Genomic DNA, 25,689 nt, shown 5'->3' on the forward strand with positions numbered 1-25,689 from the left:
CATTTCCTCCCTATACCTTAAGTTAAGGAGTGAATGTTCCCCCTTATTTTACACCTCTTGACTTTTGACCTTTGACCCCCAGCATCGACATCCCAACTCGTTTTCGGATTACCCCCCCACGTCCCGAATATCGTGACCGTACGTCGAGCGGTTAAGATTTGTGCCCAACTGTTGACGGACGCACGGACGCACGGACGGACGGACGATCATGCGATTCTACAAGCTGCATCTGACTATGTCAGATGAGCTAAAAAAGAAACCGTAAATTGATGTTGTATGGTATGGAGGTGTGTCAATTGTATGTGTTTGGATAATCGGTGTCTCAGTTTTGTTTTCTCATGCAGCTGTGGAATGTTAATTCTTATGTTAATGGTAATGTGAGGGATGTTTTATATACACAGGTATGGAACGTGTAACGATGCTGTATCTGGGACTTGACAATGTGAGAAAGACATCAATGTTTCCACGTGATCCAAAACGTGTCACACCATAAAACCATGCACAACAACTGTCACAGTCATTTATCAACCCTTAGATCGTGGGCAAAATGTGTGATAGCACTATACTTCAGAAAAACAAGATATTTTGTCTTCGACTGTTTGATGTGTCAATGAGGGTGGTATTTTGTGATGAAAGTTGGTTGCAATATATAAGCTATTTTTTAAATGTACTGAATGCACAATATACATGGATTTTCCACGTGTTTATTAAATCAACAGGTTCAATTAGCATCCATGTCCAAACCTTAATTTCGTCCCTTGTTATGTGAAATAAACAACAGATCTAATAAATTGGATGTTACCACACATTAAGACCATTTTTATATTTTGTGTGCATGTGCATGTGCATGTGTATGGCTGCGTGGGTGTTAAACTATGTGAAACATTAAAGCGATTATTGCGAGAATTTTCCAGTGTTTTCACCACTTTCATGACACCTACCGTTATTGCTTGAGTAACAATAAAATGTCTTAGAACCTTCGTATTCACCAAAAACTGCCAGTTTTGAACTACTGGTTTCGAACTAGTTTTGTAAACATTCGTTTTCTGTTATCTTGAACTAGGCAGAAGTGTGGATTAGCTTGTGGCATCACCGCTTTTCTGCCCTAGACAAAGCATGGCTCTCAAATCATGCACTTGTTTTCAATTAATCACCGACACAAATACAAGTTTACCAATTCTGCCATTAGGCATTGTCGCGACACGATAAAATGCATTGCTGTTACGATGTGTTCATATCCAATTTTTCTATGCTATAACTGCATAAAATCGTAGTATTTTTAATGTTGGTGTAATCAGTGATATTTTCGCTGTCAGGTGAGACTATATTCAGCTATGTTTAGTTTTTCCACGCAAAAATCTTGCAATAGTCATTTTAAAATGTAAAAAAAACAACCGTTTGCTTGTAATAAGATTAACCAGTCATGTTTATTACACAGACAGTCAGTTAATACTTGGGAATTCAAAACGTCTGTCAATCACGTGCAGCACAATTCTACCAACCAATGGAATTACATATCACTTCTAATATTTAACTTATCTTTTGCCTACATGTTTTTCCATGTTAAGAAAACATAGCAATTACCTTTCGCAATAGAATGATTTTGTTTGAAACTAAGCAATAATTTACGTTGGCAATACATCAGTCATACCATGAACACGTATAATCTGTATATATATTTGTTCATTTGTAATATGAAGCCATATGTAGAAAATGTCACTCACTGTCACTTTCGACTACAGCCCGTCGCTTCACGCTCTTCAACACTATATGGTCATCCACTTCCGATTCTGAACTAGAACGTGTGCGTGTGGTAGCTACATCCTGACCGTTGGTCAAGTCAGCCATTGTGTCACCTGCCAAGTACAATTATGACAGCAATAGAACAGGGAAAATATGTCCAAGAATTTTGCTAACAGAAAAAGTGCAATGTTCATTAATAATATTTTGATATCTGTTTCTTTTGGTAGTTTATGACAGTTTTAAAACGAACAAAATTGGCATTACTACAGATAGCATGCTAAAAAATTCTCATGTTTGATATATAGATATAGATTATATGATATTCTGATGTTTGATGAGTATTCTTGTAATACACATAGGGGAGTATATTTTCTATTCTTCACCTGTTTCCTTTTCCACCTGGTGCAGTCCACTCTCAATCTCTGACTCGCTTTCCAACATAGCCATGCGTGTTCGCTTCTGTGGTTGCTTTGTTGTTGTGCCAATAATTAACCTGTAATTGTGAGAAGTGATCATTTATTTGTTAACGGGATGACAAATCATATATAGGAAAAAATAATTAAATTACAAAACTTCCAGTTCATTAATAGTGTAGGTAATGCAGCTTACGTATGCAGAGAAATATAGTGATTAATAGAATCAAACAGATATATTCTCATAAATATGAGTAATGTCAATTATATAGAATAATTAATATATTAATTTATGTACGTAAGAATAAATATTACATGTATAAAGAATGCTAGATAGAAGTCTAGCCACTAGCCAAAGTTTGATTGTTCATGAACGGAATGCTGTCCACTTACCCGTCACTGTCTGATGAATCACTATCCAGCATCCTTTTCGTCCGTCCCGGCTCGGAGAGCTGTGCTGCGGTGTTGTCCTCCCCTAGCTCCGTAGCCTGCCTTTCACCCTCCTCCTCGTCATCGCTGTCACCGGCAAATGTGCGTCTGACCCGGCCTCGCTTCGGTACTTTGTCACTCGGCGTTACACGTTGCTTCGAGGCTCGAAGACCTCGCTTCTGTTTCAGCATCTCGAGCCGTTTGTTCTGTTTCGCGCCACGTCGCGATCCGCTGGCGTTCGCTTTCCGCGACTCGTTCGGTGCTTCCTTCCGCGTGTCGGTAGCGCGCCCTTCTCTGCTTTCTGACATGGACAGCGGCTCGTCGTTGCCAGGATTCGGCGAAGCATCGAGCGTCCTCTCGGCTTCAGATCGCTTTGCGGAAGCGGCGACGAAAAGTGGCAGCTCGTCGTCCGCGTCGCTACTGCCGTCTTCGGATCGCCACGCACTCTCACCCACGCGTTCCCTCTTCGACGAAATGTCGCGAGTGGTGCCACCTACGTCGCCGCCGGCGAGTGCATCGAGGTCGCTGTCGTCGTCGGCTAACGGCTTGCGTGGTCGCCGCGTCGTCTTTCCTGATTTAGGTAGTTTTCTCGCCAGTGGAGCATCGTCGTCGCTGGAATCGCTATTGCCATTATTGTGATACGTTGATGCTACAGCGTCAGAGCCACCGCCCGCCCTATAATAAATGCGTGAGGTGTTAATATGGGTCACTGATTTACCTAATTTACACTTCATCACTAATGGTGATAAATAGATGGATTATTACACATGTGGAAACATACCTTTCCATAAAAAAGTCTTCGGTGACTTCTTTTAATATGTTGCTCTCCTTTTTCCTGCCCTTCCTCTTAGCAGGCCTTTTTCCAGATGCTGTCCCATCTGTACTATTACTTTCCATTCTAGTTTCATTCCTCTCTGGCCTGTAGAGAAACAAAATAATGGTATCTCATAGACCTAGTAGCAATAATACCTACTGACATTCCTATCCAAGTTTCCACATTGATACCACAATTAAACAGCAATATTCATTACTCTCAACTCGTGTATCTACACGTCAACACTAATATATCTATACTATAATATGCTATGCATTACCGTATACTATATCTACAGATATCTATACTATAAACATATTTATTATATATAAATATATTTCTGACTTCAGTGTATGAAAATGAAAAGTACCTTCTTCTTGCCCTCGTTTCTTTCTCGCCCTCCTTGCTTTGTTTTCGGCGAGCCTTCCTAGTTTTTTGCAGCTTCTTAGTGCTCTCAGTTGGCTTCATGTGGATGACAGGGATCGCTCGTCCCTCTAGCGCGGCCGCAAGCACCTCCGCCCGCTCCCGCAAATCCCCCGGACCCAGGGCAGCCGGAACTCTCCAAAACTGCTCCTGTTGTAGCAGAATTGTTGAAGCGATACATACTAGATCCACGGACTCCCACCTTTTACCAAACATCCGTGAGTGCATGGCAAAACGTGATAGTTGTCCAGCACATCAAAAAAGATCGCACTGGCTCAAAAAGTTAACAGACATTGCATCACTGATGCAAATATTGGCAAGGGTTCGAAACATTGCAAATGTTAGGATTGGTGGTTCAATAGTGATTTTCAAAATATTTCAGTTGTAACCAGACATGAAATTTTTTTATACCTGCCCAGTGATAGGCGGTGACAATCCTAATGCTTTTAGCAGCTTGGTGAATGTTGCTTCCTCTAATGCATTTTCATATTCTTCTGTAAGGGGTACTATAGGTACTGGATACATCTCATCTGCAACAAAATGCCAACTTCATACTTTGAACTATCACATAAGCAATGCCTCTCCCACTGTGCAGCACCACAGTGATGTATGGGGGTATTAGAAACCATGACATTAACCTGCATTAAAACAACAACTGCCGCGGAGCGACAGCGCTCATCTAACGTCTACTGCGGTGACTCTGTGGTGGAGTGGTGGGATTCGAGTAAACCCTGTTAGTCCCAAATGTGTTCACATACACGCCGGAAACAGTGGAATGCACAGGCGATGGTATCAGGAAACCTCTCAAAGGAATGTTCGTTGGGACATCATTTAATGAAAGTTTGCCACGAGATGGCTGCGTACGTTTAAGTGTCTTCAGCATTAAAGATTGGAAGCTCCCATCGTACGTAGTAGCGAACAACTATTTGCCCAAAAAGATAGGTAAGCACTCATCCATTTACCTACGCCATAGCCTTACAGGCTGCAATTAGAAGAGCTGCACCTGTAACCAATTAACGCAAGGCAAAAACTACACAAGTACACCACACACATGCACTGGCAGTAGCCACTGCGCAGTGGCCATACGTTACATGTAACATACTGGACAGTACAGAATGCCATAGAATTAATACGATTTAAGGAGCATAAACTTTCTTTAACCAATTTAGCTTTTGAATATTTCACTGCCTGACATTGCAGCCTCATACATCCAGGCATGTATAGCATTCTACTAGCAAACCCGGCCAGTCAAATTCGTCTAACAGACAGTCAAACAAATCCATGTTTAACCCTCTCCTTGAGGGTCAAAAGTTATCTGACACTTACTCTTCGCATGTTCAGCAGAAAGTAGATTTCATGGTCCTTTCAATAATGCCATAAAAATGCTAGGTCACCGCTGAAACAAAAAAGTTTTTCAATCGCTCTGTCAGACCATGTCCTTAGAAATGTCTAAAATCTGCCCTGTGCCCATTGACTTGACCTGTGACTCCAATTTCAGCTACAGTGATGGGCTTTTCCTACCATGATGCTATACACCAACTATCACGAGCCTAGGTCGAGCCATTTAGATTTGTGCCGCAATTCTTGCATTTCCTCCCTATACCTTAAGTTAAGGAGTGAATGTTCCCCCTTCTTTTACACCTCTTGACCTTTGACTTTGACCCCAGCTTCGACAATCCCAACTCGTTTGACGATCCCCCCAATGTGCGAATATTCGTGACCGGCGTACGTCGAGCGTTGTAAGATGTTGTGCGCACACTTGTTGACAGACGACGGACGGACGGACAATCATGCGATTCTACAAGCTGCATCTGACTATGTCAGATGAGCTAAAAATCCAAGTATAAGACTATTTACTTACAATATAAATACGCTTCATTAATTTATTATCGTTATTATCGATAATGCCTTTCAACTAAAACCTCATGTATGTATTGGAAGAAAATTTGTATAAACTGCAAGCAAATACACTAGTGGCACCGACCACACAAACAGGTGCCACAATTTTTAAGACATTTTCAGAGTAGCGAACGACGTCTACTGACCTTCTTCATCTCTATCTGTAGCCGTTCTCTCAAGTGTCGTCTTAAGCCACTGAACAGCGCCCAACAGATCTGCCAACAATCATAACCGTAGTCTTAACGACGTGACTGTTGTGTACGCCATGGAACGTTATATTTCTTGCACAATTGATACGGTTAGAGGCTTAATAATTTCAGCAACACTATACAGGCAGGGAGACAAATAAAAACAGCAGATATCAATCATTAGGATTGTATATTGATGTAGCATGTCTGACGGAATGCTGGAAAGGAACTAACATAACTAGAGTAGATATATGCAAGTTATCAGCCAATATGATAAATATATGTGTACTCATGTTCTATGGTTATGAGCGTGCGTGCTGGCCTTTTCATACCAAAGTATGTAAATGCTCACTCTAATATCAATAAGTTAAAATTTTGTGCTGTACTGTTGTACAGATAAATGCTATATAATATATTTATTATACATTCACATACGCGATACCTTTCTGCACTGCATTGTTCACCAAATAGCCAAAATCCGATGAATCTCCCTGTTTCCCATTTTCTTTATCTGACTCTTCATCTGAGCTGCCAGATGTACTGTCAGCACTGCTGGCTGTTGGAGAATCAAGTATGTCTTCTTCAAGGTCAGAGGGTAACCCTTGTTCTGAGAAAACAAAACATCAAACATGCCATTCTATTGCAATCAAGTACAATGCATTACCAGTAGCAGGGTTAAAAGAAATGATAAAGGAGCCAGGTACATGATCTTTACTGCATAATTTAAAGAATTCTGGAATTAGTGTGTGCAGCAGGAATGGTGCATTCAGAATGCAGTGACAATGAAGACAACGACAAGAACAACATCACTGACCATGCAGTCCACACAAAATCAATAAACAAATAATATTAATAGACTATTCTTCATATATGATATTAGAATCCCTGCCACATGAGATAATAGCAGAGTGATTAACATACTAGCTAGCTGTACATGTATTTCTAAACTAAACTACTACATGTACAGTTAAACCAGTGTTAGCAGACATCACTATAGAACGAACACCTATATATAAAGGCCACTTTTAAGATTTCCCTCGAGTCACAATAATACAGTTAAACCCCCTCTACAGAACGAATACCTGTCTATAAAGGACACTTTTCGCTCATTTTGCGCGACCCATACACACAGGTACGATCGCACGTCAAAATTACGCAATACGAAAAATCGCGTGAGAGCGTTCGCACCGAGATCGCTGGCATCGTCCGACGGCATGTCGTCGGCGTTGTCGCCGTCCGCGCCTCGCGCCGCTGACCGCCGCCGCTTCCGCTTCTTGTGCAGCTGCTTACGGTCCTGCACTATGCTCAGGCTGAGGCACTTCTCGATGACCTTGTTGCGCGACCTTTTCTGTATCATGTTGTCTAGGATCCTCGCGACCGGATCTGTGGGAGCGCGCAAAAACGGATGTCAGCGCCGAGAACACAAGAACAGTCGACGTTGGTCATGCGTACAAACGTGCGCTGTAAAGGATTGGCAGTATAACGATAAGTAATATCTTTATCATAAGAAATACGTATGCATAACGATTGTCACAGGTGTCTATTGCAATTGACGTTGAAACCTCCATGTTAATTTTATTGAAATCAGAAATCATAATTGGCACATTTGCATGTTTTTAATGATGGACAGTTACGATCATGAGGCGGAGGTGATGGGATGAGATAAGCTGTGGTTTTTACCGTCAGCATCCTTAAACTCCTCGTACAATCTCTTCAGCTCGTATTCCTCCTCTTCTTGCCACACGTTCACCGATTTCCGACTGGTGCAATAAGAACAAAAGACGCTATATAATGCAGTAAAAGAACACAGATATGAATTTGAATTATTATGAAATTATGAAATTTTCATTGGCTATTGTAAATTAATATTACCGGTCACTGACCGTGCCGTGCAGCATTCATAGGGGGCTATACACAGTATAGTATCTAAAAACATGAGTTCCAGAACATGTGACGCATTGTGCAGTGGGCAACAAACACAGTGTAGTGGAAATATCCAGCACTGTTTGGCAGGGTAAACAAAAGTTAAATAAAAAGTCAAGCATGGCATAGTAGGCACAAACAAAAAGTGGAGGAAGTGACAAGCACTATGTAGCTGGCATAAACGGCAAATAGAGAAAATGACATGCACAGTGTAGCAGGCAGAAACAAACAGTGGAGGAAATGACAAGCACTGTGTAGTGGGCCGACAGACAATCTAAAGGAAATGAATAGTACCATAGTAGAACCAGTAGTAGGCAGAAGCATACTGTGCAGGATACAGCCAACAGAAAGAGAAGCTAGAGGACACATAAACTCAAGTATGGTGCAGTGAACAGATATAGAGTACCGTACTCCATATTTTTCGCATACAGATATATTCGCGAATTCAGACTTGACGGGCAATTTCGCTAGTGGTTAATTTCACGGTCGGTGAATTCCCGGATCAGTGAAGAACAGCGTGTTGTTATTTTGGCATGTTGTTATTTTCGTGGTCAGGGACGCGTTCGCAAAATTCGCAAAAATTAAACCACCGCGAAATATACAGCGCATATAGTATATAGAGCAGCATACACTTTGTGTTTTTTCAGATCCTTGCTCGACGAGATGAGTCCCTGTTGCTTCAACTGAAAGACAATCTGCTTTCTGGTCTTGCTATCCATCAAATGTTCTGCTACCAAATCGATAACATCCTTCTCTGCAATAATTTATGTTTTGCGGCATTAATTACTGCATGCAACCTGCAGTTATTCGCTTTAGCAGCGGCACACAGGGCCACATTTTTTCTCCCAAAAATGGTTTGCCCGCAGATGCATAGTTCAGTGGAGAAACATTGTATAACACTTGTATAATTTACACAAGAACAAATTGCAAATGACACTTTGTTGTTTAGCGCAGACAGCGTTGACGAGAGGGCATTTTCAGTATTACCTGGATCTTCAACATCCTTGTACTGGTAGAACAATCTCTCCAACTCAGATTCCTGCTCTTCAGTCCATAACATCTTGCTACGGCTGGCACTGTAAAATCATGCGTTAAACTGTACTGCTAAGCTTCAATGAAAGATAACAGAACTGTGTGCTGCATATGTATACATATTATTATTATACGGTCATCTATTTGGATTTCAAAGATACAGTACTAGAGAAGCATGACATGCAAGCTGAAACTGCACAAATTACATTATTGAATACTGCTGCTCATAAATAGAAAACATGATTAATAAAAAAAACTACACTCGAGCACGGCACGCACACGTCTTAACAAACACACCCATGTACATTTATCTGTGTAATATTGCAGCAAGTACGTGTACGTATGCATGTCTGTGACTGCATGTTTGGATTTGCTTCTCCAATAAATCTAGCCCCTTATAAACCTTCCCTATCAAAGATCACGCTACTGCATATTTTGACTGTATACGTCTTCCACGAATAAACTGTATCTCACTTCTGCACTGTGTCATCATATCCAGATTCTATGGCATTCACATCCTTAGCAGTCTTCCAGAACAGCAGCTCCACCACCAGCTTTGGGTTTGTCGGCAACATCGAGAAGAACTGACTAACGACGTACTTGGCAAACGTGCCAAGCTCCTGAAATCATGCAAAATAGCTTAGATGAGAACTCAGCAAGTGTTTACAGTAGCATGATGAACACTGGGCTTGCATCCTGTAGGCCACTAGCTTGTCGCCCTGCTAGCTTATGTATACCATCGCCTGGCATATCTATCCTATCTGGGGGTTTATCTGGATAATTGTATTTAGTACCTAATAATTTATTTTGCGAAACAATTAATCCGTTTGTGAATTTGGACACAGAGAGATTTGGTCGAAAGGTCAGGGGTTTTGGGCCCCCTAAAAGATTTGGTATGCATATAGCTATATTTGGCTGAATTTTTTTTGAATTAAATTGAAACTGTTTTTTTGGTGAAATTACTGAATAAGATATGGTTTTAATAAAAAAAATGGTTGCAATTGTAAAATAAACATGTACAGACGAATTGTAAAAACAATTTTAGGTAAACATTGGCTTTTAAATTATGAATTCTGACCTTCGTAGGGATCGTGAAGAGGTCCGATAGTCAGACCTAAATCTGCCTGAAATATAACTCTGCTATCTCTAATGATACAGGATACAGCTATATCACACAGACACAATAATAAACAGGTTTTCTCGTTATTTTGGTCATGTCTACCCCGCACCCTATGACATTAATACTTCCAGGTTTAAATCTCGTGTCATCTCCACTTCTTTAATGAATTCTCGCATTACATAAAATCACAAGCTCAAAACACTTAAATGGGCAGAGGCACCACATGAAATGTCCCTTCACCTTGAAGCCAGTCGACCTGCCGGAGACCTGTTCCTTTAGAACAGCTTGTAAGACGCGAAACATGCTGGCCTGGAAGAGCAGTGGCACCATCTTGAGGTCGAAGGCAACTCGATGCATCATCTTGACGAGACAGTGGTTCGTGTGAGGCTCATTGGTGCGGTAATACTTCAGTAACTCGGCATATGGCTTCAGTATGGTGGGGTTTGCAAAGCTGAAAGATAGGATTTGTGGATACAGGATAGGATGCAGTGCTTACACTTTCAATGGTTACAGGAATCGACAATAACATCACATTGCCTTTGTAGCTTTAATAATTATCATGAATATATGTATATTTATATTTATTAGTGTAGTTTAATCACAAGGAATTGTGATAAGTTGTGTAAGAACATAAGAATGCCACGTTTTGATTAACAATGATGGTAGGCATGTACACGAAGGAACACATGTAGTGACTTATTAGAAGGCAGTTAGTTATTCATCTTGCATGTTGGAATTTTTAGTTACCATTTCAAGAAATCTTTAAAGTTGAATTCCTTTTCGCAAGTGACATCTGCTAGCCTCTCATACTCCTCTTCTTCCCCTTCCTCTTCCGCACCCTCTTCCACGGGCTCATTAAGGTCTCCTGTTGCAGGAGGAATCACTTCTGGACCTAACATAGTATGGATAACATTAGACACTACACACTACATAGCTTACAGAAACATCTAATAATTAACGTCACAACATTCTTTGTTTACTGTAACGAAACTGATGAGAGGAGAGAAAATGCAACCAATCTATGACCATTACTGTTTAATTATTTTAACATGTACATACATATGAGTATGAGTGAATAATAATAGATTATCTGCGTGCAACAGATGATGAATTACATATATTCAACTCTGGAATTTTGGGCCAGTTCAAGTGGAATAAATATCACATATATGTGGCCTAGACCACCTCTCAGTAATAGGCAAACATGTCCATATTTGCCAATGTTTTCCAGCACCACCATGCCCCACCTACACAAACACCAAACAACAAACACACACAGCGCACATAAACGCACGTTAATAACGATTATTCCACAGGTATAGTGTTACTAATAATCCTTTAGCATAGGTGCAGCATATATCTGTTATGTTTAGCTACAGGATGCACAGGATCCCGTTGCACATGGCCCTGTTGAACACATCCTCTTACATCATATATAGGCACAGATTTAGAGTTAGGTTGACATCCTATACGATCACATGCCATACATCACAGGATTGGTATAACCATTTAAATTTCCTGCTGGAACTAGCAGGCAGGGCATGCAGTGCTCAGAGGCGGTTTGTAGCCAAACAATCAAGTGCACACAGAGACGTGCTTGACGTGAGATGATTGGTGAGATGAAGGTTCACCTTACTGAGCTAACATTAACAGATTCTACGAACGTTCTCTCACAGAGGAGCACTCGTTTCATCACACACAAACGAAGGCAGGCTTTCCTTCTGTCAGGTTGAGCGTTTCGACCATTGTGAGCATATATACCTGCCGTTTGTTTCCGTTCAATGAGCGAAAGACAACAAGTGTTCGAAGATATTTGGAGCCTCTGAAGTACTTCGCCACCGAGACTGTATTACGTGGGCAGTTTGACACAGCCTGTGCTGAAACTTGCGACATCTAGCATTGCAACAGTGAACGTCTTCAACCAGCCGAGGATAAAACGATAAAAATCAAACCCTGATTCTCTATCAAAATAACAACAACAACAACAACAACAACAACAACAACAACAACAACAACAACAATAATAATAACAGGATCAATCTGCAGTGATGTCAGAGCAGCCTATCAGTGGTCAGTGGCAGAAGACAGGGAGTGGCAACCTTCAGACAAATAGCAAGCGCACGGAGGCGGTCATTTTTCTCGTGATCGTGTTCGGATGGTACCTAGTCTACAAGTACATGATGGTCGTCTCCTGGGAGGAACTCAGAGAAAAGTTTGGAGGTTAGTCAGGCCCCAGATGGCCCAAATGGCTGCCAGATAGGCACCTGCATGGTTACACTGAGCAGATGCTTCCTGAGTGGTTACACTGAGTGGATGCTCCCCGACTGATTACAATCAGGAGATTCTCCCTCACCAACCTCATGCAGTCGACACACATCCTCACCGATTATGCTAGGCAGACGCTGGTGCACGAGTTTGATAGCTAAGACTGTCTAGACAAGTTACAAAAGCACTGGTGTTTAATAATATTATTTTATTATAATGAACTTTTAAAATGTGTTGCCTGTTATAGAACACTGCAACATCAATTTCGCCAAATATTCGCACAATATTCACATTTTACATTTATATTTGCGTTTCACTACGTGCACGAATTTTAGAAAACGACAACATAATATGCAAAAGTTAGTAGAAATTGTCGACAAAACATGGCAACTGACGAAAAGAAGTGTTCTATGTCTCGTGCATTGCAAACGAATTCGGAAAGGTCGAATGATTCAGGATCATCGCCAAGGATTCTACGCCACAGACGAACTAAACCATTAGAGTTCTGCTACATGGTGGAGAGCGTGTTATTTAATCTAGTGGCATCGATACTATCCTATTACATAATCATCTCGGTAGTGAAAGCTGCTGTAAGTTAACCTGGTACAATTACAAATAATTTTGATCGCCGAGTACAGAGCATTAACGCCAACCAAATTCCAATCATTACAGTGGGGTTTTGCACACATTTCCAGCAAATTTGGTTAATTGGAAAAACGGTTCATAATGAACTTCAAAACTAAATGTTCAGTCTAACATCTACATAATTGAAAATGTGTTCATGTACGATTGACTATTATCATGTACTTCTCTTGTATATCAACTTGTTTAAATATGTTCATGCTATTGTGCAATAATGCCTTGAGTAATGTCAAATAAATTATAACTTGAAAACATTGCTTAACTGATATCATAGTATACATACTTTTGTCAAAAAGTGCACAATTATATCCCTTTAGTATATATCCCTTATAGCTCCTGTACTATGATGACATTTTTGACATTTAAACATTTAGGGAGGGTTGCATTTACATACACATTCATGGCCAAATCCAATTAACTTTGTTATTTAGCTTCGTTTTATTATTTGTTTCTCATTATCTGGCAGTCAGCTAATGCAGGCGATTTTTAACTAGGATGAGACTTCTTTGAAATAAAACATTCAAGATCTCAACAGTAGCCATCCAATGATGAGCCTGATCTGACTGCATTTTTCTGAAACTCACCAATACAGATAATACTCGTATCTGAACCTGCTGGCAAGGTATCCCATATAGGACACAGGAAATCAGACAACCAACACCCAGTAGTAGTTTTTAAATATCCAATGATAGGTAACAATTGACCTAACCGTCTGAGCGAGATAATCTTCACCCATCCCTTGGATATTGTTTTCAAGCCAGACCATTTTATACGATTTTAATGCACGCAGACTTAATTTTCACCCCCTATACTTCGTTGTCAAGCACTTCGTTATTTAGAATGTCCCATCGGAACATTAATTCGCTAAAGCTGGGTGTCAATCATGCCAGGTAGATAGGTCAGCTGACAATTTATTCGTTTGAGGAATGATCAAATTCAGATAGTTCTGTACTAATCAAACATGCGCAAAGACTTTATTCAGACCAATTATTACTGTAAACGGCACGTGGGACATGGGTGCATAATGCACGAGAACAAATGTTTTTACATGTTTTTAAATGTTCATTACATCATGAAATGCCTGTTGAGCTTTTGCAGCTAACATCCGCATGCACATTTAACTGTTTGCCGATACTATTATAATTTATCTCACAGCACATTCATTGCAAGATTTACTCCACTCGCTATGATCGTACCATAATCTGGAAGCATCATACGTGAGTAGGCTGTCACTAATTTATTTCCATCACATAAAGTACAGCTAGCTTAAAAGACAATTTCCATGCAGTGAATAACACACTATTGAATAATAAAAAAATATATAAAAAAGATTACAATTTATCTATCACATCATAGGCACTGCACTCTAGTTCAATCATCACCCATGCCTGCAAAAATATCTGTCAACATCCTCACCATAGTTGGACAGATATCAACACGTATAGATAGAACCAAATCTCTACAGTATGCCTCGGCAGACAACTACCTCAACCAGAAAATATCGCTCGTCTTATCAACCGGTAGTCGACAACAGCACTGCCTCACAGGGTAAATATGCTTCCTCTGCATCCTGCACTGGAAAATGATAAACAGGAACACCGGCCGGCACGTCGCGATAAGATCGCGCAGTACTGCCTCGGAAAACCTGACCGACTCGGGAGGACGCGGTGAGGGGGAGGGAAGCAACGCCCACACGCGTGCTCAGGTTATCCACATGAGCAGCTAGCTGTCGTTTACCGCCCCCAACCTCGCAGCGAAGCAGAAAGGGTACGGATGACGTACGCCAAACAACACATGGCACCATTATAGCACGGGCCAATGTCACTGCAGTTCCACTAGAGTGTAGCAGCTGAGAACCTTCGCTGGCAGGTCTGCACTGCCTTCCACTGAGATCTGCCGGTGAATCTATGCCTGGACATGTCTACTTAGCAGGGGACGTTGGCCTGCAGTACTTGCAGCGGTGCACTCGCCAGCAGACACGATGGGACAGTACAGCATTGTGGGTCTTCCACTTGTGCTGCTGCTCGTGACGTTCTGCATGCGTCGCTCTGCCGCGTGTGTGGAATCGTGCCAGTGCAACCAAACGGGAACGAGATGGACGTGCGTCGGCGACGGCAGCGACGACCCGCCGGTCTTCAGCAATAACATCACTATCATCCGCTTTCTGGAAATCTCACAATACAATATCAGCGCACTGCGGAGAGACCACGTGGGCGACAATCCGCGACTGGTCAGGCTCCTCCTAAACGGAGTAAGTTTGATAATTCCCAGTAATGTCAAAGATGCATGTACGAGTCATTCGAGGTGAACCTCAAAAATGTCCTTTGTGGACAGTTGTCTGTTTTTAAAATAGAGGAGGTTTCACTGTGCAACTGCCACTCCAAGAAACGCTCAAAGTACATATTATAGAAATGTGTCAGGTCTATAGAAGTGTCTGCTAACACACAGGTTTGACTGTGCATCAATCACACGACGACGGAATCAGCCATGCAAATATCAAGTATTATATGCCGCGACCACATGCTTCTGCAACCTTTCAAGTTCACAATAATCTTGGCTTCTCTGTAGTATCACACTGATCTTGCAAGTTTCTGTGACCTACCGACAACAACGTGAGGTGACTGTACGTTTCGTTAGAAAAAAAAGCGATATTACAATCTGCACAAAAAATACATATTATAGTATTGATGACGAATACACTGGATATGTTGAATATAACCAAATCTCACAGCAGAATACGAAACAAGTAGAACAATCAATCATTCAAGGGAAATGCCAAATGCGTCCTTCACAGACAGGCGACCTTTATACAAAGGTGACCGACTGCTTAGTGCTAACACAGATTCGCAGGTGTCGACGAGGTCTAACGTTATGAATGACGGGTCACGCTTTTCCACGCTTTCAGAACGAGATACGAAGCATCGAGCCCGGCGCATTCGCAGGCACATCGCACCTACTATGGCTGAGCCTGAACGAAAACAGCTTACGGGAGGTGGACGCACACTCGTTCGCCGATCTGACAATGCTCAAGCACCTCACGCTCGAGGGAAACGAAATCGAAACTATCGGCGACAGCACGTTCCAATCGCTCGGCGAACTGCGCCGGCTTGACATGTCACGCAATCGCATCAGGTACGAGTATGAAAAAGCCTTCAGGTATGGGCATGAGAAAGCCTTCAGGTACGAGTATGAGAATGCCTTCAGGTACGGGTATGAGAAAGCCTTCAGGTACGGGTATGAGAAAGCCTTCAGGTACGGGTATGAGAAAGCCTTCAGGTACGGGTATGAGAAAGCCTTCAGGTATGGGTATGAGAAAGCTTTCAGGTATGAGTATGAGCAAGCATTCAGGTATGGGTATGAGAAGGGCTTCAGGTATGGGTATGAGAAAGCCTTCAGGTATGAGTATTGGAAAGCCTTCAGGTACGAGTATGAGAAAGCCTTCAGGTACGGGTATGAGAAAGCCTTCAGGTACGAGTATGAGAAAGACTTCAGGTACGGGTATGAGATAGCCTTCAGGTACAAGTATGAGAAAGCCTTCAGGTATCGGTATGAGAAGGGCTCTAGGTGTAGAGTAGCATCCGGTAGTTAGGATTCACACATTTATTCTTGCACCATTATGCTGCGTAAAGCCAGGGCTATTACTACTGTGGCGTAGAGATGTTTCGATGTAGAGGCCTGCATGTATACACTATATGATACACACACACGTACGGATGCACGCATGCACACACATATATTCACGACTAAACAGCCACACCTATACTGATATGAACACTAGCTACAAAAAACACTTCCTATACCATGTGCTGGAAAAAACTATTCTAACCATATACGTGCATAAGCACAAACACTAACTATCCTATGTATACTATCTAGCCTACTTAATAATTGCTACTTCAGCATACACTAATTTCTACCACGTCATTATTCATTTTGTGTTTCATTCGTTATTTAAATCCTTAAATATTATATATTATTGTATCCCCCCGAACGAAGTTCGTGGTGATACTATGGGTTTGGCATCGTCGCGCCGCTGCCGCCGCCGCTGCCGCCGCCGCTGCCGCCGCCGCAGAGATTTCCTTGTGAACGCTCTACCGGCTGCAGTTCTTCTCAGATCATCTTCAAATTTCGCACGAAGGTGCGTTATCGTAAAGCGAAGACGCCAATCGTTTTTGGTGTGGGCAGAGTCATCGTTGCCATGGTAACAACATTTTTTGTTGAAATATTCTAGAACCTGTAACTTCTGCACATTCTAACACTGCTAACTTTCTAACATTTTACCCGATTGTCATGAAATTTATATTTGTATTAAAATTTATATTAAAATTAAAATTAAAATTTATACACTATCGAGGGTAATGGGCATGAGAAGTCTTCAGGTACAGTATGAGAATGCCACAGGTACGCGGCTCACCCTTGATAAAGTTCAGTAGTACGAGATGAGAATGGCCTCAGGTAAACGGATGATGAGAAAAAGCCGTTCAGAGGATAGCGGAGCTATGGAAAGAAACTTCAGGAGTAAAGACAAAAAGGGTATGAAAAAGTAATGAGGGCACTAATCATTTACAGAAAGTAGGGTAATGGAGAAAGCTTCAGATGATATGGAGCAAGACATCTCAGGTATGGGTATGAGAAGGCGCTTCAGGTATGGGTATGACGAAAGGGCCTTCAAGGTATAAGACCTGAAAGCATGCGAGAGCTAACCGAGTCATGAGAAAGAACTTACAGGTATCGAGTATGGTAAAGGGCCGCGGTTCCAGGATACGAGTATAAGAGAAAGCCCTTCAGGGGTATAAAGTATGCCCAAGCACGCACTCAAGCGCATCATGGTTGAGAATAGCCTTCAGCGTCGGAGATATGAACCCGGACAAAGCCTTCAGGACTAGAAGCCGAGAATATAAGAGAAAGACCTTCAGCGCTATCGAGTATGAGAAATAGACTTCAGGTCCGCCGCGTTATAGAGAATAGCCTTCAGGTACAAGTATGAGAAAGGCCTTCAGGGTATAGAGATGATCGAGAAAGGAGCTCCTAGGTGTAGAGTAAGCATCCTGTAGTTAGGATTCACAATTTACTTCTTCGCACACCAACCTATGGCTCAGCGTAAAGTCCACGAGGCTATTTACTAACTGTGGCGGTAAGAGATGTTTCGATGTAGAGGCCTGCCATGTATACTACTATATCGATCCACACCACACAACACACCTCCGCATCCCCACCCCCGCATCAAGCGCACACCCCGATATATTCAACGACTAAACCGCCACACCTATACCCCTGAGATCCCATCGCAACCCCCTCAGCCCTAACCACCAAAACACACCACTCCTGCCTATAACGCATGTGTCTGGAAAAAAAACTATCTACACCATATACTGTGCATAAGCACAAAACACTAACTATACGCTATGCTATACCTAATCTAAGCCTACTTAATAATTGCTACTTCAAGCCATAAGCACATAATTTTCCTACGTCACGTCATTATTCATTTTGTGTTTTCATCTTGTTATTTAAAATCCTTAAATAATTATATTATTTTGTTATGCCAGTAGCCGCGAACAAAGTTCGTGGGTGATATCTATGGTTTGCTATCGGTCGCTAGCCGCTAGGGCCCAAGGCGCAAGATGCAGGCCGCGGCCGATGGGACAAGGCGAATGAGCGCCGCCCGCTTGGCTGGCCTCCGCGGCCAGCGAAGAAGATTTCATTGTCGAACGCTCTTACGCTACAGTTCTCTCCAGATCATCTTCAAATTTCGCATGAAGGTGCGTTATCGTAAAGCGAAGACCTGCTAATCGTTTTTTGGTGAATGGGCAGAGTCCATCCGTTGCCAATGGTAACAAACATTTTGTTCGAAATATGTCTAGAACGCATGTAAGGCTTCTTGGCAGCAATTCTAAACACTGCTAACTGTTCTAAGACATTTAACCTCGATTGTCATGAAATTCTTATTCTGGTATTAAAATCTTAATAATTAAAATTTATATTAAAATTAAATTAAAAATTATATTAAATTTATGATTGTCATCAAATATATTATATCTACCATATAATATATAGGACATGTTATATCGCCTGTGTGCCAAATTCCATGACAATGCGCGTAAAAACAGCCCATCAAGTTACAGTTCTACATATTTCCATCAAACTGTTGGGTTACCATGGCAACGAATGACTATGCCACACCAAAAACGATTAAGGCGTCTCGCCTTTACCCATAAAGCACGCTTCATGCAAATTTGAAGAATCATCCGAGATCCGGGTAAAAACTGCCACCAGGTCATGCGACCACTTTATTTCGACCTTTACCTTGAACCTTGATCATAATTTCCCTTCCGCTCTCTAACTCAGCCCCTAAATTCACGCTAGAAGTGAGCCGAACTTGGTACTGAACTTACACATTTGGGAGAAAGTCTGTCGGCATACGCAAACCGATACGCACTGCCTTGACTCTTAGTCTTGACACTTTCCAGTCGACTCTACATTTCGCTCTTCGGCCAACCTCTAGGAAGTAACCAGATTCCATAAATAATTGCAACATCCTGAGGCACACCAGTTGTCTCAACAACGCTTGCTCTTTGTGAACTTATGTTAAACTTACCTGCCTTCTACGTCCTTACATGCAGATATTCATTCATACTAAGATCCACCGATCAGGATACATGTAGTCTGGCGGACAAACTGCTCGTTTCTATTTTATTATAACATAAATAGTACATCTATATTTGTATTATTTATTTCGCCTATTATAACACTTTGATTATCAATTATTTATGTTCCGTGCTATATAAGCGTAATAATGCTGGCCTCCGCCGTCAGGGAAATCACGGGGCGCGACCTTCGGCCGCGACCCATGCATCCGTGATCGTCCCTCGGCTTGGCCGACAATGCACATTGCCAGCGGTAACGCGCGACGTAACACGGCGGCTTCGCCCGCATGCGACGCCGCCGCCACCCGTGCGTGACTCGCACCGGACAACCACCACCGCCTGCAAGACACCACTGCGAGTCCGCCCAAGCGCGCGCCCCCCCCCGCCCACCCCCACCCCCCCCCCCCCCCCGCCCCCCCCCCACGCACATCCCCCGCTAGGCTACCGCGCGTTCACCTCGAACGCCCGCTCTCGACGCTGCCACATGCGTGACGCCGCCTCCGGGCGCCGCCGAGCCCACCACCGCCAGTCCCACCCACACCCACGCCCCAGCCACCCCGAACGTCGAGCCAACCCACCAGGCACACAAGCCCAAACAAGGAACAGAACAAGAAACACACACAACAGACAAGATCAGTAAGACAAGGAAAACACAAACACACAGATACAACAAGCGAGAGAGAAAGGCAGAGGAAGAAGCATTACGTGAGGAGAGTAACAAGATAATGAAGCAATAAGAACAAGACACAAAAGAATAACGGAGACACGCCAAAACACAGGCAAACCACCGCACACACACAACCACTCCTCCCCTGCCAGAACGACATCCCCCATCCAGCCCCGCCGAACCACGCACCCCTCGCCACGAGCCGCTCGCCAGCATATCACACACCCCCCGCGGCACCACAGAGGCCCGCGCAGCGCCGCGCCCGACCAACGCGGCGCACTCACAAACAGAGACACGGTATGCGAGCCGGAGGCGGGCCACGCCCTCAGCGGGGCCCCGCCCCTCCGCAACACACCGGGGACGCCAGCAGCAGCCGGAGCGGGCCGCAGTCACCCCGGCGGCGAGACCACCGGAGAGGAGCCGAGAGCCGAGGGGAGTCAACGCAGTGAGACACCCTCCGCGGCCGCACCACACAGACCCCCGCCCCACCACCCGGCCAGCGGCGAGTCAAGCCGGAGGGCCGTCGTCGCACACCGAGGGAGCAGTGACGAGCCGGAGGCGGACGTCAGCGGGGGGAGTGAGACACCACCGGAGGCAACGCGCCACAAGACCGCGCCAGGCGCGGAGTCACCACGCCGCGGAACTGAGCCACAGACCCCCGCAGGGGACCCCGACGCGCAGCCCCCGGAGCGGCGGCCAGTCCACACGCACCTCGACGACACACCCGGGCCGAGGAGCGGAGCGCGGGAGGGGGAGTCCCAGGGGGTGGAGCATGACGCGGACAGGAGCGAGCCCGGAGGGGAGTCATGAGCGAGGGAAGACACCGGGAGGCTCAGCGAAGCAGAACGCCCGGAGGGAGCTACTCTGCGGAGGGTGAGACATGGGAGGAAACAAGAGCTGGGAGGAGCGGAGTAACACGCCGGTGCAAGACATGGGCAGAGAGCACAGCAGCGCCGGACAAGAGGCGGGAGTCCAGGGGCGGCGTCGCACGCACACCCCCGGCCACCCAGGAGCCGAAAAAACGCCGGAGCGGCAGGAGCCATCACGGGAGGGTGCAGAGACACGGGAGAGGAGACGAGTAGCCGGAGGAGAGCGGAGCTCCACTCGCAGTGAGACAACACCCACCCCCACAACCCCGACGGACGCGACAGCACCGCCCGGAACCGCCGACGCGCACGCTCCCAGCGGAGTGACACGGAGCACCGACGTGCCACCGCCACCACGGCCACACGCACGCGCCACATATCCACCCCCACACAACCACACACACACAGCCGCTATACAGACACACACACGCGACGCACGCCCCCACGAAGCACGAGCACACGACCCACACAAACACCGCGCGGGACGCGAGAGGCACACACCACAACACACCCCCACCCCACGCGCTGACCGCACACCGCGCACGCCACAACACCACTCGCACACCAACACGCACAAGACACGTCCACCCCCCCACCCACCCCACCCCCCACCCCACCCACCCCCCCACCACAGGACCGTGGAGACAGATGGGAGGAGCGAGCCGGCAGAGAGGTACCGCACAGCGCTGAGACACGGGGAGAACGTCGCACGCCGGAGGACAGGGGAGTCACAGGAGCGGGTGTGAGGACAGACCCCGGGGAAGGAGCGACGCCAGGCCCCGCCGGCGGGAAAATACAAAGAAAAAATGAGCAACAGAGAGGGAGCAGCATAGGAACCACAAAACCAACCGAGAGACGGGCGTCACACGAAGCTGAGCACACAGAGGAGCGAGGAGAGCAGCGAGACAAAGAGACTCAGAAACGGGATGATAAATGACAAATATACGAGAACAAAGACGCGGAGAAGAGAATACCGAAAAAAAACCAAAAGTAGATAGAAAAAATGAACAGAAACACACAAAAACAAAACCCAACAAAAAACAGACGTGAAGAACAACCGGGAGAAACGTGAGACGCGAGGGGGGAGTCAGCGCAGTGGAAACATCGAGGGGAGAGAGCGGAGACCGGAGGGGGAGTCAGAGGGGTGATGACAATGGGAAGGAACGAGCCGGAGGAGGGAGTCAGGGTGAGACACGGGGAGGAGCGAGCCGGAGGGGGAGTCACGCGGTGAGACACGGGGAGGAGCGAGCCGGAGGGGGAGTCAGGGGGTGAGACACGGGGAGGAGCGAGCCGGAGGGGAGTCAGGGGTGAGACACGGGGAGAACGAGCCGAGGGGAGTCAGGGAGTGGACACGGAGGAGCCGGCGAGCCAGGAGGGGGAGTCAGGGGGTGTGACATGGAGAACGAGCACGGAGGGGGAGTCCAGGCGAGTGAGACACGGGGAAGGAGCGAGCCCCGGGGGAGAGTCCAGCGGGTGATGAACATGGGGAAGGAACGAGCGGAGGGGACGAGTCAGGGAGTGAGACACACCAACACCACACGGGAGGAGCGCCCGGAGGGGGAGTCCAGACCGGAGTGAGACACAGGGGAGGGAGCGAGCGCGGAGGGGGAGTACCAAACGGAGGAGAATGTGACATGGGGAGGAGTGAGCCGAGAGGGGGAGTCAGCAGTGTGAGCAACACGGGAGGGACGAAGCCGGACGAGGAGTCACGCCGCGAGACACCGGGAGGAGCGAGAGACCGGAGGGGGATCACGCGTGAGAGCACGGGAGGAGCGAGCACGGAGGGGGAGTCAGGGGGGTGTTGACATTGGGAAGAGAAAGGGGGGGAGGGGCGAGCCGGAAGGGGGAGTCACGCGGTGAGCACCAACAAACGGGGGAGGAGTGAGGCGCGAGAGGGGGAGTGCAGAGGATGAGACACGGAGGAGGAACGAGAACGACAGAGGGGGACGTCACAAGCAGGTGAGAACACGAGGGACAGAGTGACGCCCGGAAGGAGAGATCACGCGGTGAGACACAAATGGGAGAAAGAACACGAACGAGCCGGCAGGGGGAGTACCAGGGGGCCTGAGACACAGGGAGGAGCGAGCCGGAGGGGAAGAAGTCACAGCGGTGAGAACACGGAGGAGGAGCGAGCCGGAAAAGGGGAAGTCTCAGGGTGCGGTGAGGCACAACGGGAGGAGGCGGAGCACAGGAAGGGGGAGTCAGGGGTGAGACAACGGGGAGGAGGCGCAGCCGGAGGGGGAGTCAGAAAGGTAAAGAACGGGGAGATTGAGCCAGAAGGGGATTCACGTGGTGAGACACGGGGAGGACACACACACACAAACGAGCACGGAGGGGGAGTCACATGTGAGACAACGGGGATGCGGAGCGAAGCCAGGAGGGGGGAGTACGAGCGTGAGACACTGGGAAAGCAAGAGAAAGCGAGGACAGCCCGAGGGAAAAGTCAAATTGCACCACAGAGACAACGGGGAGCGAGCACGACGGAGGGGAGTACAGGGGGAGTGAAGCAGCCGAAAAAAGAGAAAGAGGAGGAGCGAGCCGGAGGGGGAGTCAGGGGGTGAGACACGGGGAGGAGCGAGCCGGAGGGGGAGAAGGTAACAGGAGGGTGAAAGACACAGAGGGGGAGCCGGCACGAGGGGAGTCTACGCGGTGAGACACGGGGGGAGACGGAGCGCGCCGGCAAGGGGAGTACGGGGGGTGAGAAACGGGAGAGGCGAGCACACGGAGGGGGGTACAGGGTGAGACCAAACGGGGAGGAGATGAGCCAGAGGGGGAATCAGAAGGGTGAGACACAACAAACGGGAGGAGATGAGCGCGGAGGAGGAGTCACGCAGGCGAGACAAATGGGGAGAGAGCGAGCCGTAGAGGGGGAAGATCAAGAGAGGGTTCGGGCGAAAGAGAAGAAAAAAAAAGAAGCGGCACAGGGAGGGGGAGTCACAGGGAGGAAGGGAGAGGAGCCGGACATTTGAAGCACTATGACATAGCTGACATACATGAGACCAGAGAGAGGAATACAACAAGGGAGGGGGGGAGCTACCACGAGAAGAAGAATCTGAGAGAGGGCAGAGAGAAGGCACGGGTAAGACTGAGCGGGAAGAGCGAGCTGGAGAGGGGAATCAAGGTGGGGCGGGGAGGAAGCACATTGAAAGAGAAATTTGCTTGAGAGAAGAAGCCTTGATTCAAGAGAGAATAATAAGCTGCTAGTTGTAATAATGATAAACGCAGCAAGTTGGCACAAGATGTAAGCGCTGTTTAATTGCACGAGGAACCAGGATTGTGGAATATGACAACAAAATATGGCCTGTTAGACAAAACCCAAGTAAGGTCCATAGTACAGGAACGCTGACCGTTTTCTACACTTACACGCACAGACAATCATGACGATATTATCATCCACCAAAGATTCTCAGCCAGAAGCTAACACGCCACAAGGTAGACAAGTATAGTTAACAAGAAAGCATAGGGAGATAAGAATAGCACCTTCTTGCCTAAATGGCTTACCAAGATTTTCATATGCATAAGAGCATTAATCGGCATTAGTCCTAAGGTATATTTATAGTTATTAATACGTCACAATGAAAAGCCAACAAACCCCCTCTAGCCCACCCTGCAATTTGTATGACAGTTTATCATATGTTAAGAATTAGTAACTTGCTCACTTATGATAATTGTGGTATTGATGTTCTTCAAGAGAAGCCGCAGGAACTACAGGACGAAAATCTGCACGCAATCAACCGAGAGACGAGTTATGCATAACCAACCGACGTCGGCACGGGCACAGCACACACCTGCAAGGCATTCTAAACTAAGTTGGTCGGCTGGTAACGTTGAGATAGTAACTCGACCATTGCATAAGGACGATAGTGGCTTGCGCGATGGGACACAATTAAACGTATGAGCAACGTAGCGCGTGTTCTCTCTATATTGTAACACGGTGCTTTGAAGATAAAATGACTCACTCCCTTAACCACACACAGAAGGACACGACACACAGCACACGCGCACCCACCGCACGCACGAACGCAAAGGGATATGAGCGACACTGCTGACAGCCATGCGCAACAGCACGCAACATACTACGCCCGCTGTTTTTATATGATGTTACAGTATCTCTATCTCGACGACAAACTGGATCACTGCAGGCTCGAGACGTAACAAAGCGGCAGCTTCCTACGGTCCCGTCCATACCTCCACTGACGCTCAGCCTCAGCCGCAACAACATCCACGCGCTGCCCGCGAAGCAATATGCCTTCGCCGCACTTCTGCCAACCTGCGAGCGCAGCGTCGACCTCTCGCCCCGCGCCCAGCTCGCGCGTCCTAGGAGGGCGCCAAGGCGCTCAGCGCGTCGCGCACATGATCGAGCGCTCGCGATCTGCAAACGACGGTAGTGAAACGCGGGATCGAGGTCGCCGTCGGAAACCAAACAGGGAATGCTTACGGCAGACCGCTGCGCGGGCTGCAGCGGCTCACGAGCTTCGCGCAGCACCGCGCTCACCGCGCGCGCAGTACCTCACCGACAGCCAACGCGTCGCATCAACGACCAGTGCAAGCGAGCTCGCGCGCTCAAAGACCTTTCGCCGACACCGCTGCGCGATATATTGACTTGCCGCGCGACCCC

At 46.2% G+C, this 25,689-nt stretch overlaps 3 protein-coding genes across 3 annotated transcripts in view; 2 read left to right on the forward strand and 1 right to left on the reverse strand.

Annotated features, from left to right (window-relative positions):
- LOC106810930 (aspartate--tRNA ligase, cytoplasmic-like) overlaps nucleotides 1-812 on the forward strand; it is a 9,441-nt gene extending 8,629 nt beyond the window's left edge. The window contains exon 14 of the mRNA XM_014814414.1: nucleotides 402-812. Coding sequence (XP_014669900.1) covers nucleotides 402-493 — 92 coding nt within the window. The 3' untranslated portion in view covers nucleotides 494-812. The remainder of the gene's footprint in view (nucleotides 1-401) is intronic.
- A 585-nt stretch (nucleotides 813-1,397) lies between these two features.
- The window catches only part of LOC106810924 (protein timeless homolog), a 38,654-nt gene continuing 14,362 nt past the window's right edge, over nucleotides 1,398-25,689 (reverse strand). Inside the window, exons 12-26 of the mRNA XM_014814408.1 lie at nucleotides 10,732-10,876; nucleotides 10,225-10,435; nucleotides 9,339-9,484; nucleotides 8,820-8,908; nucleotides 8,463-8,586; nucleotides 7,590-7,669; nucleotides 7,098-7,292; nucleotides 6,352-6,516; nucleotides 5,868-5,936; nucleotides 4,234-4,352; nucleotides 3,770-3,972; nucleotides 3,367-3,504; nucleotides 2,550-3,260; nucleotides 2,127-2,236; nucleotides 1,398-1,856 (exon numbers count right to left, since the gene is read on the reverse strand). Of these exons, the coding sequence (XP_014669894.1) occupies nucleotides 1,717-1,856; nucleotides 2,127-2,236; nucleotides 2,550-3,260; nucleotides 3,367-3,504; nucleotides 3,770-3,972; nucleotides 4,234-4,352; nucleotides 5,868-5,936; nucleotides 6,352-6,516; nucleotides 7,098-7,292; nucleotides 7,590-7,669; nucleotides 8,463-8,586; nucleotides 8,820-8,908; nucleotides 9,339-9,484; nucleotides 10,225-10,435; nucleotides 10,732-10,876 (2,645 nt within the window). The 3' untranslated portion in view covers nucleotides 1,398-1,716. The remainder of the gene's footprint in view (nucleotides 1,857-2,126; nucleotides 2,237-2,549; nucleotides 3,261-3,366; nucleotides 3,505-3,769; nucleotides 3,973-4,233; nucleotides 4,353-5,867; nucleotides 5,937-6,351; nucleotides 6,517-7,097; nucleotides 7,293-7,589; nucleotides 7,670-8,462; nucleotides 8,587-8,819; nucleotides 8,909-9,338; nucleotides 9,485-10,224; nucleotides 10,436-10,731; nucleotides 10,877-25,689) is intronic.
- Nucleotides 13,759-19,787, forward strand: LOC106810927 (leucine-rich repeat-containing protein 24-like). Its single transcript, XM_014814410.1, has 3 exons — nucleotides 13,759-15,142; nucleotides 15,797-16,023; nucleotides 19,708-19,787. The coding sequence occupies exons 1-3, from the start codon at nucleotides 14,873-14,875 to the stop codon at nucleotides 19,751-19,753; spliced, it is 543 nt and encodes a 180-aa protein (XP_014669896.1). The 5' UTR covers nucleotides 13,759-14,872; the 3' UTR covers nucleotides 19,754-19,787.

The sequence above is a fragment of the Priapulus caudatus genome, unplaced genomic scaffold, assembly GCF_000485595.1.
Source record: "Priapulus caudatus unplaced genomic scaffold, Priapulus_caudatus-5.0.1 Scaffold487, whole genome shotgun sequence".
In the NCBI taxonomy this organism is placed as follows: Eukaryota; Metazoa; Priapulida; class Priapulimorpha; order Priapulimorphida; family Priapulidae; genus Priapulus; species Priapulus caudatus.

Bases quoted from the DNA above. Each gene is read 5' to 3' on its own strand.
- LOC106810927 (XM_014814410.1), top strand. From the start codon at position 14,873: ATGGGACAGTACAGCATTGTGGGTCTTCCACTTGTGCTGCTGCTCGTG. The intron at 15,143-15,796 runs GTAAGTTTGATA...CCACGCTTTCAG, and splicing joins TCAGGCTCCTCCTAAACGGA to AACGAGATACGAAGCATCGA. The intron at 16,024-19,707 runs GTACGAGTATGA...CTCCGCCGTCAG, and splicing joins ATGTCACGCAATCGCATCAG to GGAAATCACGGGGCGCGACC.